Raw genomic sequence first — 23,970 nt, forward strand, 5'->3', positions numbered from 1 at the left:
GGTTCCCAGCAAGCCATCACCGCTTGTGGTTGTCAGGGAATAAGTCAAGGTTTTTTATTTTTGGAAGTTCCTCTGGAGAGCCACAGATAGGAGCCCACTGGATGAAAGAACCTCTATGTGCAGATTGTATTGTGCCCAGTACAGGACCTGTGGTATGGGGTGGTATGATACCGGAGGCCTGTCCAGGTGTTTGTAGATATGCATCATGCACCATGCCCTCAAACGCTGCTCTAGGTACACTACAGCATAAACGTTTTTGTTGTTTTTTTTTTTTGTCTGGGCTTGGAAAAAAAAACAAAATTAGTCTCCTAGACCATAATGCATTATTATTAATTTAGTGCCCCTCATCTCCTGGGGTCCTCTATCCTGCCCATCACATAGCAGTGCCCCAGTCTGTACATCAATGTGAACTCATCTATCCTATAACAACAAGATTAGTAATATCCAGCGTCTTACTCTCCAGCTGTTGTAAAACTACAAGTCCCAGCCATGCTTGTGTGGTTTTTAGATGTACTGCGAAAAGCAATAAAGGAAACACTAAAATACCATTTTGTTGTTCAAGTGTTCCCTTTATTTTTTTGAGCAGTGTGTGTGTTTGTGTGAATATATATACATGCATGCATATTAGCTGTAGTACCCGGCGTTGCCTGGGATAGTAACTAAGTCTGTCTCTCTATCCCACTATCCATTTTCTCTCTCACTCCATTCTCTCTCTCTTTCTCTCTCTCCATTCTCTCTCTCTCTCCATTCTCTCTCTCTCTCTCCATCCTCTCTCTCTCTCTCTCTCCATTCTCTCTCTCTCTCCATTCTCTCTCTCTCTCTCTCTCTCCATTCTCTCTCTCTCTCCATTCTCTCTCTCTCTCCATCCTCTCTCTCTCTCCATCCTCTCTCTCTCTCCATCCTCTCTCTCTCTCCATCCTCTCTCTCTCTCCTCCTCTCTCTCTCTCCATCCTCTCTCTCTCCATCCTCTCTCTCTCCATCCTCTCTCTCTCTCCATCCTCTCTCTCTCTCTCTCCATTCTCTCTCTCTCTCCATTCTCTCTCTCTCTCTCCATTCTCTCTCTCTCTCTCCATCCTCTCTCTCTCTCCATCCTCTCTCTCTCTCTCTCCATTCTCTCTCTCTCTCCATTCTCTCTCTCTCTCTCCATTCTCTCTCTCTCTCTCCATCCTCTCTCTCTCTCCATTCTCTCGCTCTCTCCATTCTCTCGCTCTCTCCATTCTCTCGCTCTCTCCATTCTCTCGCTCTCTCCATTCTCTCGCTCTCTCCATTCTCTCGCTCTCTCCATTCTCTCGCTCTCTCCATTCTCTCGCTCTCTCCATTTTCGCTCTCTCCATTTTCGCTCTCTCCATTTTCGCTCTCTCCATTTTCGCTCTCTCCATTTTCGCTCTCTCCATTTTCGCTCTCTCCATTTTCGCTCTCTCCATTTTCGCTCTCTCCATTTTCGCTCTCGCACTCTCCATTTTCGCTCTCGCTCTCTCCATTTTCGCTCTCTCCATTTTCGCTCTCGCTCTCTCCCCTTCCCTCTCTCCATTCTCTCTCCCCTTCCCCTCTCTCTCTCCCTCTATCTCCCTTACCCACTCCCTCTGTGTCTCTCCCACTAGCCCTCTCACCACTGAAATCATTAACTGACACATAAGCTTATTATACTAAGAATGTCCTATTACATCTGTAGCGAAATAGCAGAGTTGTGATTGGTTGCTATAGTTCACCTGATAAATATCCAAGTTAACTGTCAAAACAGCCAATGTATTACCTCACAAATCCAGACAGTAAGTAAGCGGGGTGTTTTTTGTTTTTTTTTTATTGGTCAATATCTGTAAACCCGGGGTTTACACACATACATACATACTTACATACACACACATAGATACTTACATACACACACACACATAGATACATACATACATACACATCTACTCCGTTGTGAAACTATACATAGTGCTGATCCTGCAGTCCCTGCTTTCTCGTACGTCTATCTATAATGTTTAATCGCACAGACAGGTTTCTTTTACATCCTTCTGACTAGTATATAACCAGATAATCGCAGTATTTCTGGTACTTACCACAATGACAATATGTAAGGATGAACTGAAGAAAAACACATCCTGCCAAGTTGCTTCTGTCCATTTCTTGTCTCAGTATATTCCTTCTAAAAGGGGAACTGAACATTGATGGCAATCCTTGTCTAAGACCTCCTGTAGCTGTTGGGTCACTTCCTGATTCTTCTTGATGTCCTTCCCATTAGCCTTTTTTCCCACACTGTTTTTGGAGTTTTCACAAAACACAAAAAATGTACAAAAAACTATTTTGACTTATGTTAGAATTAAAAAAATCAAAATAAAAATAAAATCGTTTCTCCATGAAGTTCAGCTATGTTCCTTAGTTCACCTCCTTGTCCTCTGTGTGGCGATAAGACAACTTGCTGCAGCAGGAGCCTCCCCCCTCCGCTGTATATATTATATAAAAAACTAACTACCTTCTCACCCCCTGTGGGTGGTTATTTGTCCTTCCTCATTCTCGGGTCCTCTACCAGAGGCCTGGGAGTTTTAGGCTATGTGCGCACGTGTGCGCTCTGCACCGCACCGAAAATGTGCGCTTCAGAGCGCAGCTGAAAAGCTGCGTTGTGAAGCGCATGGTGCCGGCAGATTCGTGCGCTCTGCATGCTGCCTCTCCCTATAGACAGCATGCAGAACGCACGAAAGAAGTGACATGTCACTTCTTAGAACGCAGCGATTCGGCAAGCAGCCGAATCGCTGCGTTCTAACATGCCACGTGCGCACGGCCCCTGCACAATCTCCATAGATTGTGCAGGGGACGCAGGACGCATGCAGTTACGCTGCGGTGCAGAACGCAGCGTAACTGCATGTAATACGCACACGTGCGCACATACCCTAAGGGTTCTGCGCAGGATCTTAGTTGTTCCCAGCACTGCACTTTCAGAGAGCTCAGATGTTGCTCCTGGAATCTGTTGCAGCCATTTTTCCAACTTTTAGGGGTCACTGCTCCAAGTGCTCCTATCACCACTGGAATCACTGTTAGGCTAGTTTCACACTTGCGTTGAACGGCATCCGCTGCATTGCGTTGTGTAAAGGATGCGTTTTACTGGCCGCAGACTATTGTGAACAATCAGCTGATCACCCGGCTGCCGGGTGATCAGCTGATCGCTCTCAAAAGCCGGCTGCCGGGCGATCAACTGAGTGCTCTCAAAAGCCGGCTGCCGGGCGTTCAGCTGATCGTTCGGCCACCGAGAGACTAAACAAAGTTTCTGTGATTTTTATTTTTTTAAAAAAAAGAGCATGCGCAGTGAAAAAATAAAGGATTCCGCCCAAATATACCCAAATACGCTGCACAGATATTCCTGTATACAATTCCCGCTACTTGGTTGTGGGTGGCGTTTGGTGTACGCTGTTCCTGCTATATATATATATATATATATATATATATATATATATATATATATATATATATATATATATACATATATATACATATATATACATATATATACATATATATACATATATATATATATATATATATATATATATATATATATACATATACATATATATATATATATATATATATATATATATATATATATATATATATATATATATATATATATATATATATATATTTATATATATAATCTATACAGTCACTGCATGTGCATTTCATAATGCAGCTGAAAAGCTGCATTCTGAAAGTTTGTTGACTGCAGAATTCATGCAGAATTTGTGCGCTCTGGACGCTGCCTCTCCCATAGACAGAGTGGAGCAAGCATCCAGAACGCACAAAAGAAGTGACCTGTTGCTTCTTAGAACACAGCGTTTTGGCAGCATGCAAAACGCTGCGTTCTAAAACGCAATGTGCGGATGGAATTTGCACAAACTACATAGATTGTGCTGGGGACCCAGGACGCATGCTTTTATGCTGCAGTGCAGAACGCAGCGTAAAAGCATGTAATTACGCAACGTAGGCACACAGCCTTATACTCATTCTCCCTCCGATCTGCCGCAATGCGGCATCCTCCTCTCATGAAGTCAGCTGATCAGCGTGTGAGAGCGCACCGATCTCATCTCATGCAGTGAGCTGATCAGCATGTGAGAGCGCACCGATCTCCTCTCATGCAGTCAGCTGATCAGCGTGTGAGAGCGCACTGATCTCATCTCATGCAGTCAGCTGATCAGCGTGAGAGCGCACTGATCTCATCTCATGCAGTCAGCTGATCAGCGTGTGAGAGCGCACCGATCTCATCTCATGCAGTCAGCTGATCAGCGTGTGAGAGCGCACGAATCTCATCTCATGCAGTCAGCTGATCAGCGTGTGAGAGCGCACCCATCTCATCTCATGCAGTCAGCTGATCAGCGTGTGAGAGCGCACCGATCTCCTCGCATGCAGTCAGCTGATCAGCGTGTGAGAGCGCACCGATCTCATCTCATGCAGTCAGCTGATCAGCGTGTGAGAGCGCACTGATCTCATCTCATGCAGTCAGCTGATCAGCGTGTGAGAGCGCACTGATCTCATCTCATGCAGTCAGCTGATCAGCGTGTGAGAGCGCACGAATCTCATCTGATGCAGTCAGCTCATCAGTGTGAGAGTGCAGCGCTCACACGCTGATCATCTGACTGCATGAGATGAGGATGCCATGCTGCAGGGGATTGGAGGGAGGGTGAGTATAAGATGCTCATACCTTACATTTCTGCTCACATCATGAAGCATAAAAGGTTATCCACTATCTGTGTTGGGTGGGGGTCCCAGCGGCTAGATACCCCCCAAATCAGGAAGTGATCTCCTATCCAGTGACCGTATGTATTCACTTTTAGACGTCTGATGTCAGAAATTCTAATACGTTGAAGCAGATTTATCTGGCTCCAAATACTAATCTTTACTATCCTGTTTACTAATAGGAGGCAAATGGGAGAAGCCATCGGAAGCCATGGCAGTAAGCGGAAGCGTCTGGGAGGAACAAGTGAACAGCCTGGCTGCCGTCTTCCAGGAAGCAGGGTTTGTTGTGGAGGCGTTCACCAGACTCCCCTATTTATGTGAAGGTGACATGTACAATGACTATTACGTTTTGGACGATGCGGTTTTCGTTCTCCGGCCGGTGTAGGAGCTCCAGTGTCCTTATCCTACGTGGACCAGAAGAGAAGATTGCCCAAGGCAAATCCAACAACCCCTCAAGGCCAAAATCTAATTGTACCTCCTCCAGGGCCGTGTTTATATGCCGTATATATATACTATACATGTGAGTGTCTGTGTTTGTACATGTACAGAATCTCCGATAGGAATCTTTTTTTAATTGACTCAACTGTGCTACCTTTTTCCAGCAAAAGTGAACATATTTTTATGTGAAAGAACAACCGTTCGCTGCATCAATAAAATATTGTTTTACGTTGTTTCTTGTGAGAAAAATCAATGTCTTATACGAAAAAAAAATCAACTCTCGCAATAAAACATAGAACTGGATGTGTCAGACGCTTCCGCGTGAGAACTGTGTGACCGACGAGCCAAAAGCACATGTTTTTTAATCATGTCAATAAAACGTCCAAAGACCATTGTTTGTGCCGCTCTCTTATTTTTACTGTTTGCAACAGAAGAGGGATAATCACTAGGGATGATCGAATACCTCAAATGTTCGGCTTCGCGATTAGGTCGCCGCTATTCGACTATTCGCGAATATTCAATGCGGATTGTAAGTCTATGAGAAACCCGAATAACAACTATTCGGACCTATTCGGGCTTCCCATAGACTTACATTGCGCAGTGAATATTCGCAAAGCGGCGACCTACTCGGAAAAGCCAAATATTTGACGTATTCGATCATCCCTAATAATCATATATAGATGGCTGAGCCCAGTTACACCAATATCAGGAGAATTTGGTTCGGGGTGATCATTTACAATCCGTACTAGTTCTTGGAAAGTGTTGGATCTGGGTTAGCTTTTTGCTCTCCCCCATTGGAGCAGCTTAAGGTAGAGACAGAGACCCTGATTCCGGTGATGTATCACTTACTGGACTGCTTGCTGCAGTTTTGATAAAATCACGGTTTTATCTGCTGCAGGTCTACCAGTTTTCAAAATGCTGAGCTCTGTATAACTCTACCCATACCACTGATTGGCAGCTTTCTGTGTACACTGTGCAAAGGCAGAAAGCTGCTAATCAGTGGTGAGGTCGGGGTTATACACATGAGTACTGAGGACTACCCAGCAGCATTTATCATTTCTCTGAATGCACAGCTCTGTATAACTTCACCCACACCTCTTATTGGCAACTTTCTGTGTACACTGTGCAAAGGCAGAAAGCTGCTAATCAGTGGTGTAGTTGGGTGTAATACACATGAATATTGAGGACTACCCTGCAGCATCTATCAGTTCTCTGAATGCTGAGCTCTGTATAATCCCACCCTCCCCACTGATTGGCATGTTTCTGTGTACACTGTGCAAAGGCAGAAAGCTGCTAATAAGTGGTGGAGTTGGGTGTAATACACAATGAATATTGAGGACTAGCCAGCAGCATCTATCAGTTCTCTGAATGTTGAACTCTGTATAACCACATCACTAATTGGTATGGTTCTGTATACACTGTGCATAGGCAGAAAGATGCTAATTACTGGTGGGGGCGGGGTTATACACATGAATATTGAGGACTACCTGGCAGCAGGTTTACTACTTCTCTAGTCTAGTGATAATCGGCTGTTGATTAAAACTGTGATTTTATCAAAACAGAAAGCAAACCAGTAAGTGACACATCACTGGAATCCGGGTCTTTGGCCTACATCATACTGCTCTCAGATTAAGTATTAAAAATTATCTACCTTGCCCAATCCAGAGGCAGCATGATTAAAAGGGGTTTTCCTTAGACACTTCTGGTATATCCATAGGATGTTATTAATGTATGATTAGAGGTGTATCCCAATGGTGGGACTCGCATCTATCATCAAAACAAGTGTTTCTGATCCCCATCCCGTCACATGCAGGTAAAGAGTGAATAGATTGGTAGCTGTGAGGCTTTCACCATTCTTTACTATGGGAGTTACGGAAACTGTTTAGTGCTTGCCCTCACTCCCACCTGGATCCAGCAGCTAACGCATCAAGCAGTCCATGAGTCCAGACCCAATTTTGGTGGCGGTCAGAGATGGGACCCACATCTATTGCCATGAACGTCTGTGGAATGAATAATCCTTTAACCCAATACAACAATTGGCTTTGTGATGTACTGTACAAGGAGTCATGTTTGACCCCTCAGATATACAACTTACCAGGACCCTACTGCTACAATGGATAACTTTACAAGTACTTTTATATTTACTTGACTCCTTTTTTATGGTGTTGTCATCCGACATCACTTCTAGGTAAACCATCAGATAAGTGACCAATCCACATAACTCAGAGGTAATAGGAAAGCGGTAGCAGCATTTTTCTTGCATTTTATATTCATTTTTATAGCTATGAATATGAAAGGAGTTGCCCCCTTTGTGTAAATCTGTGTATACCTATTCAATCTGATGTGCCCTTTTTGTAGTTGCCATCTTGTTTCCTTCCAACTCCTTTTATGTGGTTTTCCAGATGCAGTTTAATCTGCAGCCTACATTTTCCAGCTTTGAATAGGAGGCAAAAAGACTGGCGGTACTCCTAAACTTGCAGTGTGAACAGGTGCATAACTTGAACTTGACATATAATGGGAAAAGAGACAGTTGCACTCTGAAATGCTAAAGCATGTAAACCATGAATGTAAGAATATAGGCATGCATTACTACTTAAGAAAATTTTAAGAAAACAATTGAGATATTTAGCATAGAAAAATGGCCATTTCTATATCTGCCCAGTCGCCACATCAAGGCAATCTCATATTACGGGGAACCTACACTGAACTGAAACCTCTCTGGGTTAAAAACCTTCATGTGTATGGGCAAGTAGGAACCTGCTATAGAGAATAGTTACCTGTGGCTAATGAGGGGGAGGGGTGCACAGAAGACATGACTTCATAATCTATACAAAAAGACTGACGGCACTCCCAAACTTAGATTTCCTTAAGCAGTAATGCATGTCTATATGCTTACATTTATGGTTTGCCTGTAATATGATATTACCTTGACGTGGCCACTGGGCAGATATAAAAATGTCTATTTTTGTATGCTAAATATCTGTTCACTAGCCACATCAAGGCAATCTCATTATGGGGAACCAAGAATGTAAGAAAATAAACAGGCATTACTGCTTAAAAAAAAAAAATCTAAGTTTGGGAGTGCCGTTTTATCTAGATTTTTTTGGTCATGCCTTCTAACTGTGCAGCCCTCCCCCCATAAGCCACAGGTGACTTTATTCTTTAAAGCAGGTTCCTACTTGCCCATACACAGGAGGTTTTTAACCTAGAGAGAGGCTTCAGTTCAGTGTAGGTTCCCCGTAATAGATTACCTTGACGTGGCCATTGGGCAGTTATAGAAATGGCCATTTTTGTATGCTAAATATCTCAATTTTGTTTCTTAGATTTCCTTAAACAGTAATGCATATCTTTATACTTATATTCATGGTTTGCATGCATTAGCATTTGAAAGCAGCTGTCTATTGTTGACATCGAATATGTGGCAGTTTCATCAATTTGAAAAGTCCAAAAACAGACAAAAAATGTCGGCTCTACCATATTGTAGGTCGAGAAACCCTATGGCAAGATGAGGAAGAAAGTGGTGCAACACTTGTGGAATTAGTAAAGAATCCTTCATGTGAAAAGAGCAAAGCTCAAGTGGCACTCACCATCCAAAAAATTCAATCCTTTGTTTGCATTAAAAGTTCAAGCAGGGGCAGGAACGCAGGCGGCATATTGAAACACAGCCATTTTGCTTGACTACCGCAAGTGTGGACCTGTTGAAGCGTGCTAGTCACGTGAAACGAATGTCCGTACGCCACCTGCGTTCCTGCCCCTGCTTGAACTTTTAGCGTGAATGAAAAAAGGATTGAATATAATGGATGGTGAGTGCCACTTGATCTTTTCTCTTTTTACATGAAAGTCTCGTCAAGTTGTACTTGCTCTAATTTGACTCCTGTGTAACGGAAGCAGCGATAGATATAGACATAGATCTGCTGTCTCCTAAATCCAAAGTCTCAGTGTATTCTAAGTAATGCAATCTCAACCTCTCTCCTCTGCCTCCTTCTTGTGATAGGTTTCTCACCGTTTGTTCGCTTTTACAAGCAGGAGGCAGGCTCGGGTTGCATTTCACATAGCCTTTCTGGTTAGAGACGGGCATTAATGGGTGAGGTCAAGTTTTTTTTTTTTAATATGTATCAGATCTAGGTACAAGGCAATATTGCTAATAGCATCACAAAGTTCCTGGATTTGAGGCTGCTACGAGGACCTCTCCAACTACCATGTTTTTCCAAAAATGAGACCTCCCCCAAAAATAAGCCCTAGCAGGGATTTTCAGCATTTTCAGAGCACGGCTTAAATATAAGCCCTCCCTCAAAAATAAGCCCTAGTCACGGTTCAATAATGAAGTGTCCATGCAGCTAAAAAAGTTAAAGATACTGCAGGCCACTTCATTATAGACAGCGGGCATCCCGCAATCACACTCACCAGACACGAGCGGGAGGACCTGCAGTGATCTGACACCCACACACATCCAATTTCACACACACACAATCAGATCGCACACACAAAGATCGGATCGCACACACAATCATATTGCATACACAATCATAGCACACACACAATCAGATCTCACACACAAACATCGGATTACACAAACATCGGATCACACACACTTTGGATTGCATACATACTCACCACATCCAGCGACACCGATCTCTTCTCACCGACAGAATCCTGAGAGGCTGTGCAGTTGAGCGCAAGGACCTGCTGCAATAGGACCTGCGGACACACGTGACTTCCTCCTATCATTCCCTGCGGCCAGAAGCATTCTTTAACGCTGGATGTGGTGTGTGTGTGAGATCTGCTGTGTGTGATCAGCGATCTGCTGTGTGTCGGTGATCTGCTGTCTGTCGGCGTGTCAGCCAGCAGCAGGGAAGGATGGCGTGCAGCACCCACCGGAGATCACAGGGAGGACCTGGGAGCCACGCAGACGTCCGGGTCTGGTAAGTACAAGTCTCCTGGGAAGTGGGGGGGTCTGCTTTTTTGGGGGGGTAAACTTACCCTCACAACCATGTTTCTCCAAGAATAAGACCTCCTCCAAAAATAAGCCCTAGTGCTTTTTTGGGGGACAAAAAAAAGTATAAGACAGTGTCTTATTTTTGGAAAAACATGGTAGTACTATGAAGAATAGATTCACAATCACTGTGCTCCATGGAAATGAGCAAACACCCTCCCTTTTCAAGTCCTGGGACACACTGGAAAAGAGAACGACTTCTTGGTGGAGCAAACATAAAGTCACAGCAGTGTAATTAGTGACTTAACAATCCGCAATGAGACTTCAGGGTTTGCCGTTATGAACAATGTAGAAAACTGTAAAACAAAAGACACGGGAAAATGCAGCCTGCGCATTGCATCACATTAAATTTCATCATATAAAATGTATGGTCTACCATCAAACAGGAAGTAAAAATGCAACTTCCTTTTTTATCGTTTATAACTTTTTTTGATGAGTATACGTAAAATGATCATTGCAAAGATCAACATCGATGAGATTAACTGTAAATACTATTCTACATATGTCCAACAACCACGTGGGGCTCCTGAAGATGTTGGGGCTTGTATCTTAAGGTCCAGTCACACTAAGCAACTTACCAGCGATCCCAACAACGATAGGGATCGCTGGTAAGTTGCTAGGAGGTCGCTGGTGAGATGTCACACTGCGACGCTCCAGCGATCCCACCAGCAACCTGACCTGGCAGGGATCGCTGGAGCGTCGCTACACGAGTTGCTGGTGAGCTCACCAGCAACCAGTGACCAGCCCCCAGCGCCGCGTGGAAGATGCTGCGCTTGGTAACTAAGGTAAATATCGGGAAACCAACCCGATATTTACCTTGGTTACCAGCGCACGGAGCTACACGTGCAGAGAGCAGGGAGCAGTGCACACTGAGCGCTGGCTCCCTGCTCTCCTAGTTACAGCACACATCGGGTTAATTACCCGATGTGTGCTGCAGCTAAATGTGCACAGAGCAGGGAGCAGCGCACACTGCTTAGCGCTGGCTCCCTGCTCTCCTAGCTACAACACACATCGGGTTAATTAACCTGATGTGTCCTGCAGCTACATGTGCACAGAGCAGGAGCCGGCACTGACAGTGAGAGCGGCGGAGGCTGGTAACAAAGGTAAATATCGGGTAACCAAGGACAGGGCTTCTTGGTTACCCGATGTTTACATTGGTTACCAGCCTCCGCAGAAGCCGGCTCCTGCTGCCTGCACATTTAGTTGTTGCTGTCTCGCTGTCACACACAGCGATCTGTGCTTCACAGCGGGACAGCAACAACTAAAAAATGGCCCAGGACATTCAGCAACAACCAACGACCTCACAGCAGGGGCCAGGTTGTTGCTGGATGTCACACTAAGCAACATCGCTAGCAACGTCACAAAAGTTGTTCGTTAGCAGCGATGTTGCTAGCGATGTTGCTTAGTGTGACGGAGCCTTTAGTTTGCGGGGAGGTAGGTGGAGGGGTTTTCTGCAATAACCTATAGAAGGAAATGGGATTTTGCCTCTAATATAAGACTTGATGAGTATAGAAAAGCTATTGTCAGAATGAATACAACTCTCTTTATCAACAATGCATCATTTTCTTTAGAAAACCTAATAATTCCGGCAAAAGCTCATTCCTAACAGATCTTGCGTTGCTGCGTTTCGAGTTCTTGCAACGTTCCTTTGTCCAGCGCGGCCCTAGTGTTATTTGGTGGAAAGCAAACTATCAACGCTGTACACTGCACGGTCAGCAGATGGCGAACTAGGATTATATACACGAGATTGACAATAGATAAAACGGGTTAAATAGAAATAATGATCGAGCGATTTGCATTTTGAGTTTACGGAGTTATTCCTAATGGACACTTGCCGCCCTTCACCACCAGGAGCTGCAATAGTTAGTTATGACTAATAACATAGTCCAATGTGGTGAAATTGTAACTTGGGTAAAACATGTGGTTATCAATGGGAAAAAAAGACAATCACCGATCAAATAGAGTAGACAGAGCAACAAATTATGAATAAGTAGTGGTTACTGTCACTTTAAGGCTGGCTTTAGATGTCCGTATTTCACAAAACATACAGTCATGGCCGAAAGTGCAGATATCTTTGATCAGCAGGTCCAACTGGATTTAAAAACAAAACCCGGTTTGGGCCTGGAATTGATCCAGGATATCTGCCTGGACTCCAATTCCCATATAAGTCTATGGTGACTAGAATCTGGAGCTTCCAAATGGTGGTAGAGGGACTAGGGGGATTAGCTGTACTGTACTTACTAGTCTTCATGCGGCTGGAGCACTACTTCCGGGGCCGCTCATTACCCTCATGCATATGCACTGCTTCCCCGCCCACCAGCAGTCCTTGAAGTCAGACACGCCCCCAGCTTGTGTGACAACGTGTCTGACTGCTTGAAATCGCACATGCTGTGTGCATGTCTCTAGTGTAAAAATATAAAAATTGGCATAGGATTACCCATATTAAGATACCCAGCACAGATAAAGCATACGGGTACAGGCTGCAGACCCCAGCTGTTCGCTTATCTTGTCTGTGTATCAAAATAAGAGGGAGCACATGCAGTATGCTTAAAAAAATTATTTCAATAATTTTAATAAACAGCTTGCTGTCCCCCCCTCCAATTTTGAAACCCAGCCATGATAAAAACCAACAGCTGGGGGCTGGTATTCTCAGGCTGGGAAGGCCTATGGTTTTTGGGCCCTCCCAGCCTAAAAATAGTAGCCCAAAACAATAAAGGTTGTGTGTAAGAGCTTCACTTTCACTTTTTTTTTTAATTACTTAAATAACTTTAAAAAAAGGCGTACGGTGTCCCCCCCCCCAATTTCGATACCCAGCCACGATACAGCCTGACAGCTGGGGGCTGTAATTCTCAGGCTGGGGAGGCCTATCCTATGATTATTGCGGCCCCCCTAGCCTAAAAATAGCCGCCTACAGGCCAAAATAATAAGGGTTGTGTGCAGGGCTTGCCAACCCTCATTACTTGGAGTGCTATTCTTTTGGGGGTGTCTGTTTGCCTTTATTGAAGGGTCTATCCTGTTGCATTTTATTGCTAATTGATTTTACATTTTTACATGTATAGCTGCCTGGACAGTATTTCAACCAACCTTTTTATGAACTGTATCTAGGGCTTATATTTCGAGCATCTGCAAAAATCCTGGAAAGTTATGCTAGGGTTTATTTTCATAGTACTGCAGCAAGAAGCCCAATAAGTGACACATCGCTGGAATCAGGGTTTCTGTCCCTACATTATGCAGCTCTCAGATTAGGTAACAAAAACCTGGTGACAGATTCCCTTTCACCAATGGCGTGCCATTAATATTTATACTAATATTGATACATGTGGGTCTACATTTCTTTTTTTTAATTTCCTTTGTAGGCTAGAAATAATGTTTCACTTCCTATTTTTTCCTTTCTAATGAACCCTTGATAAAAATAATAGACACTTCCGAATTACGTAAAGGTTGTTTCCAGCCTTATTATCTTCTAAAAAGCAGAGTGTTTACTAGAATAAGAAAATCAATGTTCGTTGGTTGTTTCCAACTACTGCATCCGAATCCATTAAGAAAAATAGTGCCTTTTACTGACTGGATGGTGTCTGCTTGCTGGGTATAATTATGGCTGTGACTGTAAAAAAAACATTGTTTGTGACACATAAGTCTCATTAAGAGACTTGCAGTGGATGAATGAGAATCTACATCACCATCTGTTAAGGAAACTTTGTCTGTGTGATGCTATGAAATCCACAAGTGAATCAATCCAAGATTTAGTTTAAGATCTTCGCTGAGTTGCTTGTTAGTCTCCTTTAAGCCAGTCACATTCACTCCCCTCCTATATATGCTGGCTGCACAACCACATTAATGCCAGCTATAGCATGTCTATTCTGGTCTGGTGAGGTGTTGTAATCAAGACTTGTTGGTGGTTGTAGTACTTAGTTGCTGTGAGTGGTTGTGGTGTTAACCCTTGTTGCTGCCTTACTACTCTTACTTTTCACCTTAGTTTCTTACTGTTTGTTCCTGTGACTTTGCAGTGTGTCTGAGTTTTGTTTTTCTTTTCCCCTGTCTTTATCTGTGTTGCCATCCCACTCCCGCCCCTGGGGAGAAGGGGAACAGTTTAATTCTGGTCAGGAGAATAGTAAGGTACGACACTCCAGCATCTCCACCATCAGGGGTAATCCGCAGGTTAAGGATAGCCTAAGGTCTAGGAGCGCCCTGTTCCTCAATATCCTACAGTCACATGGTGACACAGAAGTAGTCTAAAACTGTACTTAAAGGCAATATGCCAGCAGGATTTTGTTTGGCAATCTGAGAGCAGCATAATGAGTGGCTGAGACCCTGATTTCTGTGATATATCACTTAATGGGCTGAGTGCTGTTTTGTAAATAAGCTCATTGTTTTATCAGCAGATTATCACTCCAGGACTAGATGTCTTGTGCCTCCTGGTCACCTGCTCTGTATAACTCCTCCTCCACCACTGGTTTACAGCATTTAGTCAATGTAAAATGTACACAAAAAGGTGCCAATCTGTTGTGTGGTTATACACAGCTCAGCTGTCATGATTTTAGCATGTATGTTGTCTCCGAGGTTAGATCTGAAGAGAGGGGCCTGTTTGCTCGTGCCTCATTCCGGAGGTCACGCCACCATATCTTGGTGTTGTTACCTCTAGGACACCGCCAGGAATAGTTCCTGTTCTGCAGCGTGGAACTGGTCCCTGTGAGTGTACTCTAATCAAGTCCCACTAAACAGTACCGTTCTGCCTGACCTCCGTCCCTCCTGCCCGGTCTGACCTCCCTGCCCACCTGAACCTGTCCCATTCTGTGTCCTCACCTCCACTCCCTCTTCTGTGTGTACCTGTTCTCCATTACCTCCGTCCCTCCTGCCCGGTCTGTCTTCCCTGTTTTCCTGACCTTGGTCCCATTCCGTGTCCAGACCTCCTCTCCCTCCCCTCTGCTTACTTAATCCCCTGGCTCCGACCTCGGGTTTTGTTCTTTGACTTTGGCTTGCCATCCCGACACAGACCTTGGCTGACTGACTATCCCTGCGCTTGTGTTAGCGACCTCTAGTGGACCTCTGTCTTCCTGCACTCATGAGTTCTTCCTCCACCTGAGTCCCAGCGCCCCCTAGTGGTAGCTTTACATCAGTATTCTGAGTGGTGCTAGATCTGCAGCAGGGAAAACTGCTGGTTAACATGAAATCCCAACATGTCGTGGTCACGGTAAGTCCTAGATCACCTGTTGACCCAACTGACATTATTAGATGTGACCTTAATGTCATGTTAGTAGACTTAAGGCTCTTATACAATAATGTTGGCTGAACCAACTGTTATCGACGCGTTTGGCTGATGGTTTAATGTGTATGAGGGCGCTGGAGGACTGATGGTGTGGGGAGATGTTGATAGCGCGTGTCCGATTTCGGGCTGCCGATCACATTGTTCTCTTGGAGATAAGCTACCAGTCAACATGTCATTCACTGGTTTTCTTATAAAAAAAACACTGGAGGGCTCAGACAAGTCTACTGAGAGGTCCATCAGCCGAAGTATCTGCCTAAATATTGTCCAGCTGACCACCATCCAATGTGTAGTATGGGGGCGCTGGAGGACTGATGGTCTGGGGAGATGTTGATTGCATATGTTCATTTTTGGGCTGACAATCATATAGTTCTCCTGGAGATAAGCTACAGGTCAATGTGTCAGTCACTGGTTTTCTTATAAAGAACACTGGAGGGTTCAAAGGAGTCTAATGAGACATTCCTCAGCCGAACTATCTGCCTAAACATCGTCCAGGCGACTGCCATCCTATGTGTATGGCCAGGTTTAGTCTACCTACAAGCTGCACACACACATTAGATTAAAATCTGCCAAAATGGAAGATTGTCTGGTTCATCCAATGTGAAAATATAATCACCCGGACGATTCTCTTCTTTTAAGCAATAAGAATTGGATTAGATTTTAGCAAGTGATGAGGGTTGCGGAAAAGTAAAACTTGTGAAAAAGCTTAAAAATATTTTCCCGAAGAAATACAAACCCCAGTAGTTGAAAACTCACAGGTCCATTGTATAACGATGTGAAGATCCAACACGTTCTAAAAAAAAAAAATCAAGATCTAGATGCAAGACTGCGAAGAAGAACAGGGAGATTCTGTGGGCGCTGGGTATCGATTTCATGGTCAGGCTGTAATCAGACCTGGGCTTGTATTGTGAGCATAACTCCCCCGGCCATATTACGAGCCCACTGCTGACGGCACTGACCTTATTACAGAAAGCTGAAGTTTTCTGCTGCTTTACAATCTCCAGCTTGTTTGTTCTCTGTGTTCTGGAAATCTCCGAGCTAAGGTCAGTGTTTTTACATCGCCATCGTTTTATTAGGTTGTTTATACCATTATAGTTTATAAGACACTAATAATATGTATTACATCAATGATATGGCAGGAATATGTCTCCGCTACCTGGACCTCTGTGAGTGTGACACAGGAGAAGGGTCGGCCACATCTGTCAGGGCAAAAGGATTCGGAATGTTGAGTTTCGGAATGTTGAGTTTCGGAATGTTGAGTTTCGGAATGTTGAGTTTCAGAATGTTGAGTTTCGGAATGTTGAGTTTCGGAATGTTGTGAGTGTGACACAGGAGAAGGGTCGTCCACATCTGTCAGGCCAAAAAGGATTCGGAATGTTGAGTTTCAGAATGTTGAGTTTCATCAACTGATCCTTTAGTTCTTCAGGGCAAAAAGTCACCGGCAGGGCGGTCTGGCAGAGACTTATTCATCTATCCTCATTGAAAACACACGAAGGCTCATTAGAACCAATTATACATGTGGATAGGTGGGAGGGGGTCAAGAAATATACCTGCTGGCCTAACAAGGTTTTGCCCTTCAGCTGGGCATCTTTAGGTATTAATGTAATTATTAGGGAATACATACAACTTCCCATTGAACAGTAACAGTCTCGTTACATATTAGATTCAATTACAGTGGAATCTTGGATTTAGAGTAACTTTGTTTGAGAGCGTTTTGCAAGACAAGCAAAGCTTTTCAAAAATTTGTGACTTTGTTTAAGAGCAATGCTTTGTAATAAGAGCAAATTCCCACCGTGTAGACTTCCGGTTCTGTCCTTTCACCGCGCTCTGACCCGCTCTGGAGGTAACTTTCTGTACATTTGTACTGTATACAGTATACCATTGCACAGTACAGTATATACTATATAGCATGTCTATCAATTTGCATTTGTGAATATAGTATTGTACTCTCTTTCGGCTAACCAGTGCAGCACATTGCTTGTATCGTACCTCCCGCACACCAACAATTCTATTGTAAGCTAATGTGCAGTTTAATTCGTTTTATATGTTTTTTACTGTACAGAATTTTTTGTTAGTGTACTGTAATAATTTTATATAAATACAGTACGTTATTTTGTATTACTGTAATAACTTTGTATAAATACAGTAAATATTTTTGGGTTGTGGAACGAATTGTCTGTGTTTCAGTTATTTCCTATGAGAAAATTTGCTTTGGTATAAGAGTAACTTGGTTTAAGAGCACACTCCCAGAACCAATTATGCTCGTAATCCAAGGTTCCACTGTATATTTACATTGTATCTTTGATTATTCATCCATTGCAAATTTGAATTTAAAAATGTATGAGTGGTGAGCACCAAAAAATAAATCAGATACAAGATGTATTAGAATTGCAAGGGTAATTTGTTTACACTTTTTTGTTTTCATGGCTGAAAGTGTTGGCACCCTTAAAATTGTTCCAAAAACTCAAGTATTGCTCCTAGAAAATTATTGCAATTAAACGTTTTGTCATAGACGTTTATTTGCTTTGTATTGGAACAACACGAGGAAAAATAGGCATATTGAACCTAATTATTTCCCACAAAATCCCTCAAATAGTTGGCTTCTTTCCAAAATTGTGGGTAAACAACTTTGTTTCAAGTATGTCATGCTCAATCAAACTCACTTGTGGCAAGTAACAGTTGGGGGCAATATAAAAATCACACCTGAACCCAGATAAAAAGGGGAGAAGTTGATTCAATCTTTGCTTTCTGTGTTTGTGTGTGCCACACGAAGCCTGGAGAAAGAAAGCGCAGAAGAGAACTGTCTGAGGATTTGAGAACCAAAATTGTTGAGAAATATCAACAATCTCAATGTTAACAAGTTAATTTCCAGAAATCTTGATGTTCCTTTGTCCATGCTGCGCAATGTAATTGTCACAATTCATGTAGGACTCTGCTGTTGCAGAGATTTCATAGGTGCTTTGTCCTGCCATCTGTGTTCTCCAGTGTGGGTCCGGTGGGAGGAGCTTATCCTTCCGTGCCTTGTTCCAGGGGTCACGCTGCCTTATCTTGGTGTCATGTTCCTAAGGATGGCGCCTTGGCGTATAGTTCCTGCTCTGTAGTGTGTGCCTCTGGTCCCTATGAGTTTGCTCTGATCCTGCCCGCTACCCAGTCCTTGTCTCCCGTACTCCTGTCCTCCCCGTCTTGTCCGACCTCCCTGTCTCCCTCTCCTGCTCCCTGTTTTGTTTTTCTATCTCCGTGCCCTCCACCTACTGACTTGCTCTCCCGGTCCCTGACTTTGGCTTGTTACCTGACTTCGGCTCTGTTCTCCTCTGGCTTCTGACAACACCTCCTGACTTCTGACCTTTGGCTCTCACTTGACTCTGACTCCGTATGCTCCCTTGTACTACGTTACCTCCTGGCTCTGACCTCACCTTGTATGACTATCTCATTGCATCCATATGTGGATGTTATTGACATCTAGTGGGCTTGTTCCATATCACACATAGCTGCACTACATATCGCCAGAGTTCCGGCTCCCCCAGCGGTAGCATTACAATAATCAAGAAGTTTACAACACATGGTACTGTAGCTAATCTCCCTGGATGTGGACGGCAGACAAAAATTGATGAAAGGTTGCAACACAGGATAGTCTGGAAGTTGGCTAAGCAGCCCCAATGAAGTTCCAAAGAAATTCAAGCTGTCCTGTAGGCTCAGGATGCATCAGTGTCAGTGCACGCTATCTGTCCACATTTGAATGAAATTAAACACTATGGAGCAGACACTGCTGACACAGAGACATAAAAAAAACTAGACTGCAGTTTGCCAAAATGTATTTGAGTAAGCCAAAATACTTCTGGGAAGGTGTCTTGTGGAGAGATGAGACCAAGATAGAGCTTTTTGGTAAATAACATCATTTTACTGTTTACCGAAAACTGAATGAGGCCTACAAAGTAAAGATCACAGTACCTACAGTCAAATATGTTGGAAGATCGTCAAAGATGTTTTTGGGTTGTTTTGTTGCTTCTGGCACTGGATGCCCTTAATGTATGCAAGGCATCATGAAATCTGAAGATTACCAAAGGATTTTCGGTGACAACGTAGTGCCCAGTGTCAGAAAGCTGGCTTTGTGTCCTAGGTCATGGGTCTTCCAGTAGGACAATGACTCCAAACATACTTCAAGAAGCCCCCAGAAATAGATGGAGACAAAACGCAGGAGAGTTTTGAAGTGGCAGCAATGAGTCCGGATCTAAAGACACCTTCAAATATGAGACACCTGGAGTAGTTTATAAAGAAGAGTCCAAAATTCCAGTTTAGAGATTTAAGAAGCTTGTGTATGGTTATAGGAAGCGATTGATTTCAGTTATTTGTTCCAAAGGGTAGGCAACCAAATATTTAGTTATGGGTGCCAACAATTTTGTGCTACCACTACCACCATGGCTTTTATTCTTAAGTGCGCCATGACCTGTATGATGGTTCCTAAACATTCAAATATATTCCCTTGGTCTTGGTCATGCTTCCATCCGAGTCCCGTCTTCTGTACATAAAACAATGTGGATATTATTGAGCTTTCCTCTCATCTGTCTAAGGGGGTGTTACACGCTACGATATATCGGGCGATATGACGTCGGGGTCTCGGATTCCATGACGCACATCCGGCATCGTTTGACATATCGTAGCGTGTGACAGCTACGAGCGACTGTTAACGAGCAAAAATACTCACCTTATCGTTGCTCGTTGACACGTCGCTCATTTTCATAAAATCGTTCCTCCTTCTGCGCGCCGGTTGTTCATCATTCCCGAGGCAGCACACATCGCTCCGTGTGACACCCCGGGAATGACGAACTGCAGCTTACCTGCGTCCCACCGGCAATGTGGAAGGAAAGAGGTGGGCGGGATGTTACGTCCCGCTCATCTCCTCCCCTCCGCTTCTATTGGGCGGCCGCTGTGTGACGTCGCTGTGACACCGAACGTCCCTCCCCCTTCAGGAAGAGGATGTTCGCCGCCCACAGCGAGGTCGTTCGGGAGGTAAGTACGTGTGACGGGGGTTACCGACTTTGTGCAACACGGGCAATAAATTGCCCGTGACGCACAAACGATGGGGGTGAGTGCGATCGCACGATATATTGTCACGTGTAACGCCGCCTTAATTTTGTGATATACACAGGAGTAAAAGATTTCACACCCCATAGCCCCTGATTTATAAAATAATAAAACTGATTAAAATGCACTATTAACCATTTTGGTACCAGGACTCAAAACACCTATCGATTTTCGTTACTACCCAATCAAAATAACATACAGCAGCTACCCAGGATGATGGGGACAGTTCAGCGCTTCGGCTTTTATAATCCTTTCAATCCTCTTCCATTTTTATGATACCTTAAAACTTCCCAACTCTTCCTGAGGGAGCGGTAATGAATGTGACCTTGAAATGATGCGGAAGAACAACAAAGTGCTGTCAACGTGTAGGATGGATGTCATGTTCAAAGAGATCTGTCCGGCTGTGAGAAGCAAGATGTGACGGATAGATCAAATACCTGGGGAGTAAATCAGCAACAGGGCAGAACTCATCAGGATCGGGATTTTTTTTTATATTAGAGGGTTGTTTTTTTTTCTAAATAAATGCATTGAAAAATATAGAGTTTGGGTTATATGATAAGAAGCAAAAAATAAGAAAAAAAATGAGAAAATAATACCCAATAAAAATATATAGGAAACTGAAATGAGTGACAACATTACCGAAGTAAAGGATGGGATCAGTATTAAAAAAAATTAGAGAATAATCGTCATTTTGTGTGTTATTTTTATGGATTTTATTGTGGACATATACTACTAATATATATACAGCTCAAAAAAATAAAGGAAACACTTAAACAACAGAATGGTATTTTAATGTTCCCTTTATTTTTTTGAGCAGTATATTTAAAGGGAGTCTGACCATGTAACCTGAAGACAGCATGCTGCAAGAGTTAAAACAGAGATTTCAACCCTGCATCTCTTATCTCACAGTCTTTTTCTGTTTATCTGTAATGTTAGCTTAAGCTTCTTATCTTTATCATTAGTGGGTCTCAGCAGCCCCTGAGTTGTAATCCGACTCCGCCCGCCTCAGTGATTAGCTGTTTCTGTCTATGGAAATGTACACTGAAAACCTGGTGTGGGCGGGGACAGCTCTGAGAGCTCTGCTACATATAAAATCTCAAATCTTTCGCTGTGTCAGAACAGCTGCACACTGAAATTAAAGCGATACATTGTTGAAATCAGGGCCTCTTTGCCTACATCATGCTGCTGTCAGATGAGGTAGCAACAATCAGGTGACAAATTCCCTTTAAATATTATTTTCCAACTTGCAGTTTTTCTTTTTTTTTGTGTTTACAGTTGTGTCTATAAATAAAAAAAGGATTATCATCCAATTTTTCTAGTCTCTAATGATTAATTTACATAGGCAGCCAAACATACATTTGCGTACACAGTGGTGCTCAATAAAGACAGTGGCCTTGGGTGCTCTTACATGTCCTTTCCTCTGGTCCTTCAGGAGGTAAAAGAAACCCCTCGACGGCCTTTTAGGGAGTCAGGTTTGAGGTGGTGATTTGAGCTGTGCAGCTAGGGTCTTTCTAGTCTGTATAGGGACCAGTTGGGTGTGGGTGCAACATCTCCTTGAGTAGGTCTTCCTTTTTTTCGTTAGAATGTTTACATTCATAACACCGTGGCTCAAACTCTGAACTCTCCGGTGGGACCGGAATTATCATATTCTTCGGTCAAATTATTGCTAATGCACATGATTGGCAGCAAATGGCGCTTTGTTGGATGTGTTTCTAATGACTTCTTGTTTCAGCCTCTTCACCAATCTGTTTCCCACTATAACGCTGCAGTTGTTGCACCCAGACATGTTGTTGCCCCCAGATATGTTCTGCCACCTGAGAGAACCTATAGTTATGCATATGCATAAATCTATATGTAAATTCAGTCCAACATAAACAAAAAAAATGAATATGATCAGCAGTTAAAGGGTGCATGCTGTCAAAGGACACGAGTACAGTAGGGGAAAACCAAAAGGAACATGTATAAGGAGCTAGATTTGGCAGAGGTCCTGAGGTATTCAGCAAGTACAGTGGGTATATTGTAATAGTCTGTTCGTGCTGCAGAGGTTTTATTTCCTCAGGTGTCACATGGAGCGGCGTATTCCCAAATGTTCCTCTACACAAGGAGATCTGTGAGCATTTCTCAGATAATTCAGGTGCTGCAGATACCGCTCAGTCAGAAAGTTTACTTTGGATTTTTGTTTTACTGCGTACAAAGAAATGTCCTCATATACAATATATATATATATATATATATAATGTGATTGTGAGGCAAATCCCGGGATATGAAGATGAATTATGACTCCAGTCATGATCCCTCATCACTCCCTGGCAGTGCCCCCTCCCTTCTTGTTCTCAGTGTTCCACTCACACCTCCATGGCCATGTCCTGTGATATGGAAATGAGGTGGTGTGGGAACAATGGACACAGGATGACTCCCTGCCGTCACCCTGTAACAAGAGTTGTATCTCATTAGCAAGGCTATGGAACTAGCTAGACAGAACGACTCCAGTAAAAAATGGTTCATATCTCGCAAGCCATATTTCCGATAAATATGGCAACCATAAAAATGGTGTCTCTGCATGCGGACGATGCCGGCACACCCTTTTTATGGGAACAGGACATTGGGAAATGCCCCAGGCGTGATATCAGCCAATGGGGAACTGGCAGACAGGTCATGAGTCCCCTCGTTCTGTAGCTAAATTCATAACTGTCACAATGAGAGCATTGGCGTCCGCCTACGACGCTCCCAGGCAAAGTTATGGCCAATATCCCCTTTGCTGGATAATTCTGATCCATGCAGGGGGAGTGGCAGTGCTTCCCTGTGAGGTCACTAAGGTAGGAGGGGACCTGGATCTGCCCAGGTTGATAACCCTACTTCGGCCATTTTCCAGCGTTCTTTCGCTGGGGGCACGTGTAGGAAACATCTGTGGGAGTTCCTGGAAACCTGGTCTACAGCGCCCCCCTGTGGCCAGACGCAACAAGGTAACTGCTGGAACTGTGTATGCCTGTTTGTAACCCATGCTTTGATTGTAACTGTACTCTGACATATGTATATTCTGTAGATTCCCTATTGTATATATTGTAGTTTCTAGTGTGCTTTAGGCTGATTAAATTATATAATTAATCTTGGGCTGTTCTGTTATCTCGATCTTGAATCCCACGTCTGTGTGTTCGGCTAATAGTTACCGTGAAGCGGTTGGTGGCAGCGAGTTGTGCCAAGGATTATTGTGGGGAGGCCAGTGAGATTCGGGGAGGTTTTATATATTCCGCCCGCGGAGGTCGGGGGAATATATACCCTACTCTCACCGGGGACCCTTCAATAATCGGCATAAGTAGTATAGCGGCCTCCTTGCTTATTGTCGGGCAATTCCATAATTGGCCTGACTATAAGAGGGGCGCTAGAGAGCGCGTCACGTGCTCTGTCTGTCGGTCGGGAGGTATAAAGGAGGGGTGACCCCCACTTGTTACCCCCCGATTGTGAC

The 23,970-nt window shown here is 43.7% G+C and overlaps 2 protein-coding genes across 3 annotated transcripts in view; one reads left to right on the plus strand and one right to left on the minus strand.

Annotated features, from left to right (window-relative positions):
* METTL9 (methyltransferase 9, His-X-His N1(pi)-histidine) overlaps positions 1 to 5,563 on the plus strand; it is a 45,352-nt gene extending 39,789 nt beyond the window's left edge. For both annotated transcript variants that reach the window (XM_075319145.1, XM_075319146.1), the window contains exon 5: positions 4,914 to 5,563. In XM_075319145.1, coding sequence (XP_075175260.1) covers positions 4,914 to 5,116 — 203 coding nt within the window. In that variant the 3' untranslated portion in view covers positions 5,117 to 5,563. The remainder of the gene's footprint in view (positions 1 to 4,913) is intronic.
* IGSF6 (immunoglobulin superfamily member 6) overlaps positions 1 to 16,612 on the minus strand; it is a 35,628-nt gene extending 19,016 nt beyond the window's left edge. The window contains exons 1-3 of the mRNA XM_075319147.1: positions 16,582 to 16,612; positions 16,182 to 16,218; positions 2,064 to 2,259 (exon numbers count right to left, since the gene is read on the minus strand). Coding sequence (XP_075175262.1) covers positions 2,064 to 2,169 — 106 coding nt within the window. The 5' untranslated portion in view covers positions 2,170 to 2,259; positions 16,182 to 16,218; positions 16,582 to 16,612. The remainder of the gene's footprint in view (positions 1 to 2,063; positions 2,260 to 16,181; positions 16,219 to 16,581) is intronic.
* Positions 16,613 to 23,970: the final 7,358 nt, after the last annotated feature.

Source organism: Anomaloglossus baeobatrachus, chromosome 7, assembly GCF_048569485.1.
Source record: "Anomaloglossus baeobatrachus isolate aAnoBae1 chromosome 7, aAnoBae1.hap1, whole genome shotgun sequence".
Classification (NCBI taxonomy): Eukaryota; Metazoa; Chordata; class Amphibia; order Anura; family Aromobatidae; genus Anomaloglossus; species Anomaloglossus baeobatrachus.